This window comes from Henckelia pumila, chromosome 2 (genome assembly GCF_033568475.1).
Source record: "Henckelia pumila isolate YLH828 chromosome 2, ASM3356847v2, whole genome shotgun sequence".
Classification (NCBI taxonomy): domain Eukaryota; kingdom Viridiplantae; phylum Streptophyta; class Magnoliopsida; order Lamiales; family Gesneriaceae; genus Henckelia; species Henckelia pumila.
In genome coordinates, this window is record NC_133121.1 from 115,848,269 (window position 1) to 115,859,315 (window position 11,047).

At 36.9% G+C, this 11,047-nt stretch overlaps 2 protein-coding genes across 4 annotated transcripts; both read right to left on the reverse strand.

Moving 5' to 3' along the window:
* Positions 1 to 450: 450 nt before the first annotated feature.
* Positions 451 to 3,461, reverse strand: LOC140883589 (protein trichome birefringence-like 2). Its single transcript, XM_073290125.1, has 5 exons — positions 2,633 to 3,461; positions 1,774 to 1,966; positions 1,491 to 1,681; positions 1,142 to 1,300; positions 451 to 1,043 (listed from the first exon to the last, which is right to left on the reverse strand). The coding sequence occupies exons 1-5, from the start codon at positions 3,385 to 3,387 to the stop codon at positions 701 to 703; spliced, it is 1,641 nt and encodes a 546-aa protein (XP_073146226.1). The 5' UTR covers positions 3,388 to 3,461; the 3' UTR covers positions 451 to 700.
* Positions 3,462 to 3,865: 404 nt separating this feature from the next.
* Positions 3,866 to 8,514, reverse strand: LOC140877844 (protein NSP-INTERACTING KINASE 3-like). Of its 3 annotated transcripts, none has more exons than XM_073281432.1 (12): positions 8,333 to 8,514; positions 7,643 to 8,017; positions 6,844 to 6,976; positions 6,658 to 6,729; positions 6,427 to 6,570; positions 6,247 to 6,318; positions 6,101 to 6,160; positions 5,921 to 6,018; positions 5,695 to 5,838; positions 5,127 to 5,468; positions 4,496 to 4,887; positions 3,866 to 4,394 (listed from the first exon to the last, which is right to left on the reverse strand). In XM_073281432.1, exons 2-12 carry the CDS (start codon positions 7,743 to 7,745, stop codon positions 4,077 to 4,079), a joined length of 1,878 nt encoding a protein of 625 aa, XP_073137533.1. In that variant the 5' UTR covers positions 7,746 to 8,017; positions 8,333 to 8,514; the 3' UTR covers positions 3,866 to 4,076. The 3 variants fall into 3 exon arrangements, with proteins under 3 accessions (XP_073137533.1, XP_073137534.1, XP_073137532.1); XM_073281433.1 differs by lacking the exon at positions 8,333 to 8,514 and having other exon boundaries at positions 7,643 to 7,786; positions 7,862 to 8,326; XM_073281431.1 differs by lacking the exon at positions 8,333 to 8,514 and having other exon boundaries at positions 7,643 to 8,326.
* Positions 8,515 to 11,047: the final 2,533 nt, after the last annotated feature.

Here is an 11,047-nt window from a genome sequence, read left to right on the forward strand (position 1 = left end):
TGACTAATGATGGAAAATCAAGCAAGTGGGTATTCTTTAGAGCTGTTGAAACGGACTGACGGGACGGATCAATCCGAAACCCACCAAAACTCGTCAATTGGTGGAGCGGGATGGGCTGGCCCACCATTCAGGCGAATTAAAAAATTATGAACTCAACCCGTCTATTTGACGGTGCGGAACGACCAACCTGCCAATTTTTAGTTATACTTGACAGGTTGGCCCGCAACCCACCATAATCCACCACTTGGCGGAGCGAAATGGGCCGGTCCACTATTTAGGCGGGTTAACAAACCCACCTATTTAGCGGGGCGAACCAATTCAGCGGACCCAACCCATTTTGACATCTCTTAACATTCTTCCATTTAAATGATTTTGATTTGATAAGTTAGTGCTAGAAAGCGCATTAGAATATTTTATTTCTACCAGGTTAATTGAACAGTGGATATCAAATGAACAAACAGAAGCCAGATTTTGAAGTATTCAAGCAAATGTTTTTGTTTCCCCAAAATCCCAACCCAGCAAGAAATACATAAAAGAATACCTATCACTAACAATGGTACATATAAGTACAAATTCATGCACAGAGAGCGAACCGGGATACCTTGCATCTCAGCATATTCCCCCTACAGTTTAGTTTACAACAAGAAACGAAGAAAAAGGGGAGGAAAGACGTATACTGGAAATGTTGTCCAGTTGCAATTCAGTCCCTCCACGATCCTTCTCCACTTTTCAAGAGAGACACGTAAAGCAACTCGTTCCAAGTATCTGGTACTCCAGGCAAGCACCAATGACTGCAATCTTGTGCGTGCACAGTCGCAGTATCTCGTTGCCCTGCCTGATAATCTGGCCTATAAATGGATGGGTGGCCATCTTTTCTATAATCTGTGAGTCGGCTTATGTTTAAATAAATCACTGGAGTTTTCATGCCCTGAAGTGTGTGCTCCAAAACTTTCATCTTTGCAGGATACTTTGCCAAGTGAGTTTTCTTGAAGATTGGTTCGGTTTCTTTATGGCACTGGCCTCCTGAGTTCCATGGTGCACCCCTGCAAGCAATCAGATATTACAAATTTGCGAAACCCAGAGTGTTCAAATACAATATGCTTTTAACTCATTTGACATTTAATTAAATTAATAATCATACCTGAAATGCGTGGCTGAGAATCCCCGGAAAACAATTTGAGTTCTCCTTTCGTCAATATTGCTATCTACCCAATGAGCCCAAGTGGCAAGTGCTCTCTTATACGCTTCCATTACTTTAAGTCTTGGATGCACATAATTCCCTTCCTGGTAATAGTTTTCCCTGTAAAATCACAATTTTACCAAGTCAGACCACAGTTCATTTGAATCGTGTCACCTTGACCAACTTTGCATTTTTCTCCACTAGTTTTTTTCCTGTAAGAACAATTTTGGTCCATTTATTTTTGCCATAAATAAGAGTTTGCAAACCAAACTCGTAAGCATTCATCTCTTTATTGTAACACCATACTCACCCACGGGATGTTTTTTCATGAGTCCACCAGTGTCCGGTGTTAAATATTATCACATCCGCGTCATGATACATGGCAGTAGTCTCGTCCATCAGATCCAGTCTCAGTGTGTCAAACGAAACATTTTTACCATTGAAAGATGATTCCTTCACAAAAAAAGGAGAACTAACAAAGTCTACCGAGCAATTATAATCCTGCAAAAGCAACCATATCCATGGCATGATGCATCGTTTGAGAAATTCTAGCACCATTCGGTAATAGTTTGGTGGTTTTTTAGCACAATTACCTCAAATCTAAATGCATAGAAACCTTTTTTCTTGAATTCACTTCTCCCAGATATCTCATAAACTCGATTTTTGTCTGGGATACTATGGCGAAGAAGGCAAACAAGAGACTCCCACATGTTCCTATTCAGTGAATCTCCAACAAAAACCAACTTTTTCCCTTTAAGTCTCTCCAAAAATTTAGTCGCATTAAAGCTGAGAAAGCATTGTGAATAACAAAACACAAACATGATTAGCTGGGACGGTCTACTAGGATTCAAATGTAATCAATCTCAGTATTCTAAGTACCAGGTAAACCAGATAGCATACACGCCAGTGTTAATTTCAATCTGAAATGCTTGAGAGCTAGATGACATGAATAACTACCAAGCACCAAGGTTTATCACATCAAATGACTCTATGCAAAGAATTCTTCATTTCATAAAGTTGAGTTGGCGAATCGCTATATTTAGCTGACAACACGCGGGCACTATTTTCTTGCACAAATTTCTAACTCATGGATAAACAAAAAAAGCTTTCCCAGAAAATCAAGACATAGACACAATGATTATTAGGTTTCATAAGAGTGCTTGCTATTGACGTATAAACTACTGATATTTTGAGCAGATGCATGTGAAAACTCTCCCAATTTTAAAAAGTAATCTTCAATAAATGTTACCATTGCAAATAACATGTACTGCAATTAGGTGCACTACAAGATACAGATAAAAATTGCATCATTCACATCCAAAAATTACAACACAGATTTAGCCGCTACCTCAGATTCGACATATCAATTTACTGAGAGTAATCAGGATGGTTTCCACATTGTCTACAAGCAAAATTAACGAGTTTTTTTCTTTTTTTTAAAAAAAAACTCACGTGGGGATGTCACACCCATATGGCTGCCATTTCCATTTCACAAACATATCATCTGGCCTGCCGTTGAGGAGACAGTGGAAATCCTTATCAACATAGGGGCATGAACCTGGGGGATAGCAAGGCTTCGTATCATCTCTCACCCATCTACCATTAAAGATGTCACATTCCTTATAAGAACAGGTACTTGAATTCAGATATACATTTTTATCTTCATTCTTCACATTCTCCGAGGAATCCACCAAATAGCTAGAGCTTGAATTTCTTCCAATCTCTTGCCCCACAACAAAGCTCCTATTTTTCGAATTCTGAGACTCAGGCACCACGTGGTCATTCTTAAAAACCTCATCTTTCTCGCGTGAATTTACAAAACCTGGACTTTGATCACTCCTAACACCATTTGCTTGAAGGGTTTCATTCAAACCAACAGGATGTTGCGAATCCCCCACAATAGTACTATCATTACAAGCACTAGTACCGTCAAGAGCAGGAGAAAAATTAGAAGGGCTTGAAAATGGAAAGGTGCTATTGTTGCGGGAACCGAAACGATGCAACCCTTGAAGTACTGGGTTAAATAGAGGAGTCTTAAACGAGATATTGAATGGTAGTACACTCAAAACGATGAAAGACAACACAACGCCAAGTCCAAAGCGCGACACTATCTTGCTTCTTTGAGATAAAGCGAAGGGTGGGAGTTGATCTGAGAATGTGAGGTTCTTGAAGTTCATACATGGTATAGTATAAGAAAAACCGAACATTTTTACGAAAAATGCTGAAAGCTCGCAGAAACAAAAGGTAAAAAAAAGAGAATTAACATGCAATTTGAGTTCAGTTTATTTGAGCTTTGATGGATGGAGCTTTTATCTCTTCAGCAAGTATTATTCATTCGATAGAGAGTAGGGGGAGAGAGAAAGCGGAATGACGAAATTGTCCCTCAATTGCGGGCCCCTCTATTTAATTTTGGACCTGGCGAATTTATTATGCATTGATAGGCCCAAATATGACAAGATGGTTTTACCCGCCTAATAAGGGGAGGGCCTATGCCACACCATGGGTGTTCTTAACCCTGTGTGATCTTCGCCCTTCATTGGCCCGGCATCCACACAATTTGTGTGAGTTTCGGGCCAATGAAGGGCAGATGCTACACTGAGTGAAGGACATCCGGTATAGCATAGCTCGACCCCTAATAAGTGTTTGAACAGTTAAAATTCCGCCGACAAATACAATACCTGGCATGGTGTGATTGAATTCAATTTGATACAAAGATTCCAAACAAAAACTTTTGTACACTTTTCTTTTTTCAGTTTTTAACCTCCACCTAATACAACAACCACTGCACCAGACATACCTTATACTACAGACTCGTCACAAAAAGTGTTGCAGCAGTGCCTTTCTCAATACCATTCAAGTTCAACAATCACAATTCAAAAAATAAAAATAAAAAATGCTATCTTGGGCCAGAGAGCTCGATTGCCTCAACCACTAGCGATGATTCCTCCACGAAATCCGAATATCTTTTCGAATGTTTCTCCGATGATCTATGCCTCGGAGTTTCCATGCTTTGTGATTGCTCCCATTTCTCTGCTAACCCATCGCCTTCCAACATCCTCAAAACCTCTGACATTTTCGGACGATGAGATGGATTGAAATGTGTACTTACAAGAGCCACTTGCACCATCTCTTCTAACTCCATTCTATCGTATTCATTCTTTAACTCTCTGTCCACTAGAAGATTCAGTTTGCCATCTTCATGAAGCTTCTTCACCTGAGCCATTACACCCAAAAACCATCCTCTTGGATTCTTATTTTAAGTTTAACAAAAACAACATGACATAATAATAACAATCAAAGAAAGGAGGGAGTTACCCAGTCCAGCATGACCGCCTTTTGGTTGGTCCCCCGCCCAAAGTCTACCGCTTTCTGCCCAGTAATCAACTCCAGGAGTAAAATGCCGAACCCAAATACATCTGTTTTTTCTGATGATTGGCCCGTTGATAAATATTCGGGAGCAATGTGACCTACAGTGCCACGAACTGCTGTTGTAACGTGGGAGTCTCGGTGATCCAATAGCTTAGCCAATCCAAAGTCTCCCACTACCGCCTCAAAGTCTTCGTCTAACAAGATATTGGCAGCTTTTACATCACGGTGAATGATTTTGGGGTCGCATTGCTCATGTAAATATAATAGCCCCCTAGCTGTACCCAATGCTATTCTTTTCCTCCTGGACCAGTCCAAAACAGCCCTGCCATTCACATTATCTGAAAAGATGATCGAATACAATGTTCATCAACCCCAGAATCCGCAGCAGACCACCTCCTCCATAGAAATATTTTTTAAGGCTTTTTGTGATTTTCTAAAACTGAAAATTCTCCCCAAATCCCCCAGTCTTGTCCCTCACATGAATTCATAGTTCCAACTGTGTCTGGGATGTTTCAGGCTTGAATATGATTAAGATTGATTAACTTCAAAACTACAGCAGAGCAGAATATTTACGTACCTTTCAGTCTAGAGGCAACTGAACCATTTGGCATATATGGGTAAATAAGAAGACGTTCATTTTCGGTCGAGCAGAATCCCCAAAGACGGAGAAGATTTCTATGGACAGCCAGACTGATCAGCTCTACTTCTGTCTGGAACTGAATTTCACCGCCAACTGCATTGTAATCCTTTAACCTTTTGACAGCAACTACAGTCCCGTTGCTTAAACGTCCCTTGTAAACGATGCCAAATCCTCCTTTTCCTAATATATTCTTTGAATTGAAATGATCAGTGGAAGCTCTGAGTTCCTTGAATGTATACCTTCTCAGATGGCCTAAACGTACCTCTGGATCATATTGATCTGACAAATAAAAGATGGCCATAAATAAAACAGAGAGACAGAATGATTGTGTAGCATATGCATTATTGTGCCAATATTTATTGTTTAATCTGTCAAGAAAATAAGAACTCGCTAACCATATACCTGATAGTTCCATCCATCTAATTTTCAACATCAAAATCTTGTGATAGAATTGTTTAAGTTAAAAGGTAAAGTTAGTGCACCAGTATTCAATTATGCAACTGACCATTAACATCAAAGAAGATCTGCTGATTGCGCCTGTATCGCCACCAAAGGAGCAAGCCAACGACGATTATGATTAGAAAGGCAACGCTAAAGCTAGCTCCAAAAGCAATGGCGACGTGATGCTTTGCTCCAGATTTTGAATACCCTGTTAAGGATAATTAGATTGTGATAACAGCATTAAAGTTTAAACGTACAGAAAGTAGGGTGGAGAATGAAGCCATGTTTACCTTTTCCATTATCGGGTGGGAAGGACAATGGCTCTGGGTAGACAACAGAACAATCGTTTTGAGAATTTTGTCCACAAATTAAAGGATTTCCAACAATTCTGGGAGCCAGTCAACACATTACGATAAGCTGAGTAAAGAAATTCTACTTCATTATCTTGAAAGAGAGAGAGAACAACTAACTTGAATGTTCGAGCAGAAACTTTAGGCAAGGAGCCAGTAAGATTGTTGTAAGAAAGGTCCCTGCGGTAAGGAAGAAATCAAGTTCTTAGTACATTACTCGTGTTAATTTGACAACTACTGAGAGCAAGAAAAGAATTACGACATACACAAGAGTGAGGCCTTCGACTTTGGAAAGAGAACCAGGAATCGGACCAGTAAGGCTGTTGTTGTTAAGCCGCCTGTCTTGCTCAAAGCAATGGAAGAAATAGGTGTCATTATAAAGTGAACAAGGATGGCAAAATGAGAAACTTTTGAAAGTTAACATCAGCAAGTCCCAAAAAACTCACAGATAATTTAAGTTCTTCAGATCCCCAACAGATTCAGGAATTTCATCGGTGAGCTTGTTGTTTGAGAGATCGAGTGTCTCAAGCTTTTCTAACCTCCCAATGGAAGTAGGAATGAAACCAGAAATTTCATTGTTCTGTAGCAATCTACATAGGAATGGAAAATCTGGGTACTCAACTCAGCAATAACATAGAAAATCTCAAAACTTACAGTAAGAATAAAGAATAACTCACATAGACTGCAAGTTCGTGAGGTTTCCGATCCCAGATGATATGGTTCCGGACAAGCTCAGGCTAGGCAGTCCTCTAGCAAGTAAAAATTACCGCAATAAATCAGTAACTTACAGATTCAAGATTTAAGCATTTAGTAGAAAGTTTTCTTCGATTTTTGGTGTTAAAAGGTCATTTCAGGTGCCTTACAGGGCAGAAACATAGCCATCTGGAGAACAAGTGATCATCCTCCAACTACAAGGATCCACAGAATTAGCATCCCAATTTTCCAGGACATTATATGGATCATGCAAGTCACTTTTTATGGCGATTAAAGCTACAACTGCATCAATTTCAACAAAGAAAAAGCATTTGTCAAGATATAATATACCATCGAAGAGCTATTAGACTCATAATCAAAACCAATAGCTGTGTCTCGCATTACCCAACTTGTAAGCCATATATGTCCACGAATGAAAACAGTACCAAAATTTGTTTAGATTTCCAGCACCAGTTTGTGGACTGCAAGTCCTTGAAATCTTTAATTTGACAGCTATGTCAGCTAGTTTAGAGGAACAATTCTGATAAAACTACCACACTTCTCAAGATCCACGATGGGAGAATTATCGATAATATATCTTTATTTCAGCATAATCCCAACGCTGGAGGCAGGTGGCAGCAGCATAAATCTTGATGTGGACATAGATTATATATTCAGCCTAATGCAAAAACTAAATGACAAGGGCAGGGTTTCTTAAAGAAAAAAACTAAGGCTTCACCTGAATTACAAGAAAGCAAAAGCTAAAGGAGATGCTGAACTTGAATACGATAAAAAAAAATATCAAATAGAAGCAAGAACGGAAAACATCAAAGAATAAGACTAAAAGCTTGGGACTCCATACGAAATTAAAATTCAATCACCATCATCCATGAAAGAAAGTCAAAAGAGAGAATTTTTTTCCCACAGCGATACAAAGTAAGATGTAATTTCAGAGAGAGAAATGTGTACCTTCAAAATTGACACCAGTTGGAGATAAAGTTGAATAAGAACTCCCAAACAATGCTAAAACCATTAATCCCACTTTCCAGAAAAGGAACTTGTTTATCCCCATGTTACGATCTGATGAAACTCTACTCACAAAATTCAGTTTCTCTGCAAAAGTTTATTCAGTTCAAGAGAATAAGGCATTCCCAAATATCACAATAATTCACAACCTCAGCAGATCACCTCATTTCTCCAAACACTCAGAACATGAAACGAGCTCCGAACCCCGCAAAGCATTTCCACTTTCACCATATATAGAAAGGCCCCTTTTACATTTCGAACCCCAAAAGAATTTCAAATCTTCTCTTTCAAGAGCCAAGAATCCACCACCAACAAAACCTATATAGTAAAGTTATAATCTTGGTAAAAAAACAGGGCAGGACCTCATAGCAGTAGGCAATATTTTGGGCGGGGCGGAGTAGAATGAGCAAAACAGAGGGTAGACCAGATATATATGTTAGAGCCTTGAGATCTAGGAATAGTAGTGTGTGAATTGAATGTAGTCGAAACTCGAAACTGATCCCAAACAAAATTCATTCTAATAATTTTGAGCTTGGCTTCAGTTGATCTTGGCAGCTTATCCGCTCACAATTACTCATCACTCTATCTAGTTAAAATTATCAAACAACACCGCCCGGACATTTTACAGCTTACCAGAAAGATACAAACACAAGGCAAGAATCCAAAACACAAGAGGCCAAGGGATCACAGAATGCAGATATGGCAACTATTTAATTGTAATAATAATAATACTATTAATCAGAAAATAGATTACTTTTAGTTTAGCAAGTGTTATACTACTAATACAGTACTTGGATTTTATTTTTTTTTTTAAAAAAGGTTTTGATATGGAGTGAAGGGGATAAATACTTAGCAAGTGTTATACTACTAATACAGTATGTCTCTCAGGCAAAAGCAAATAAATATTTGCAGGTAAGTTATTGGCAGATCACGTGCTTGCCTCGTTACCTTTTTGACTGATTTTTTTTCTTAATTTGCATATTCATTTTGGGGGAAGTGCTATGATCCATCACCCAGTGGATTTGGGCTGTTCATGGGGCCAGATTCCATGAATAGGAGCTCGGGCTCTACATAATTATGTGGGGCTCGGACTGTTTGGACGATAGATACTACACCGGATGAATTTTATTCGGTGCAGCATAGAATAAGCTTTCATTTTGGATATCTTCATTCTTCATCTCCTCTCCTCTTATAGATATAAAAATAAACCAAATTTATGTATACATATTAGTTTTATTCTCATCTATTAATTATCATTATATCTGGGTTCTCTCTTTTGAAATTAAAGTTGAAAAGTTGGTACACCTTTTGAAAACCACCAAAGTATAGTAGTTGAACTTGCAGTTTGTGGAGTTTGGTAAAGATGAGGACATATATATATATATAAATAATTAGTTGGTATACTTAGCTTAGATTAAATATCATAACATTATGGCTGGGTAGCGAAAACGAAATTTATTTTTTTAAAAAAAATTTTGAAAGTCCCCACCGTGAATCTGATAGGTGAGACAGTAGTATGCGTAAATTTTTTTTATAAAATGGAGAAGCGGATGATTTTCTTATCTGAGAACATAAAAAGTACTATATGTTTTAAAAAAATATTTCTCATTAAAATATATATATATATATATATATATATATATTTAGGACAAATCTATATTATTAATTAATTAATTAATTAAAGCGAACAAGTGTTTATTTATGAAGGTACCTTAACGTGCTGAATTGAAAAAACCGAGAGCATTTTTGTCGCATTGGAAAAGCTGAATATTCTCTAGCCCACAACTGCTTTAACTTTCTTAATTATTTTCCTCCCATCAATAATATAATATATATTAAAAAGAAATTCTAATTTCATTTCCCGACACCCATCTCATACACTAATATATATATATATATATGTATATAAAAAATGGTATTCTCGTCTCGTGCGAATGAAAACGAGAATGAAAAATACTCATTTATTTATTTAATTTAATCTCAAACTTCAAGGGATACATTGATTGCAAATAATGTTGGATTTTCACTCACAAGCGTAATAGCAAGCCTATGGATTTTATATTTCTGATTTCCAACCTCATCTTGTCGGGAAAACATTATAATAAAATGTAGGTACAACACTTTGCAAGAATTTAGCTGTGATGTAATGTATGTGCCCACCCGGGCCCAACAAACCACGAGGCAGGCTGGCATATAGAACCAACTGTACGTATTAGCTAGCTGAGTTGAAGACATTTTTCCACGTTTGCTAACCTTTTACTCGTTTTGGCGTAGACATACATGTTGGTCTTGGATTTTAATTTATTGAATAACAATGGCCCGTTCGTTATGGATTTTAACCTAAGTTTCATTTAATCATTTTAATTTTGTTCTTCCCCATGTATATATGAATATCCCTGTAAGGAATATTAATATATGGTTGCAAACGATATCATATTAAAATGTTGTCACAAATATTAACATCATCTGATATAACATGTCGCGAAAGTGTAAAAAACAAAACAAATACTCAAGAATAATTAAGCACAAGTACAAAGTACTCGTGCAATATCTCAGGGCAAAAAATTCACTAGAAAAATAATAAATCCTCTTACAAAACCTTAATATTAGTGAACATTCTCTTACAAAACCATAATACTAGTGAACGTCATTAGAAATCAATTTTATCAAAAAACAAGTGAAAAAATAAAATAAGTAAATCAAATAAAACAACTCCCTAAAAAATTAATAAACAGAGTTGATCCTTGATGCCAAAATACGAGAGCAACACGAACACGAGTCTTTGACCAATCTTTAATGCTATCAAATCTTCAAGGCAATTGATGCCAAAATACGAAAGCAGAACGAGCCTTTGATCATTTGACCAATCTTCAATGCTCTTAAATCTTCAAAACATTAATCAAGTAAACTATCACAAACGGCTATAGAAACAAGCTTCCAATATATGTATTCATAAATTTCTCAATTGTACGCTTAAGCTCTCTCTTTTACTATATTTGTTTGGCTCTCTCTCCTATATATTAACCGTGTGAAAACTTAATTTAAATAGGCTTGATTTGTTTTCTTAATTCAAACTTGAGTCTGTCAAGATAAGAAAACATAAGTTAAGAAATCAAAATATATCATGATAAGTACATAATATCTTATATCAATTAATCAAGTAAATAAATCAATTGAGTATAAAATATTTTATATTTAAAGATATCTCAATCAATTTAAAACTTTAAGTCCAAAAAAAACAAAAAACTTAAATAAATCTTTTCAAACTTTGTAGATATATTAATAAATAAAAATTCCCTTCCATCTCTACTTCATTAAACGTTTTCTTGGATTTCATCTATAACTTTC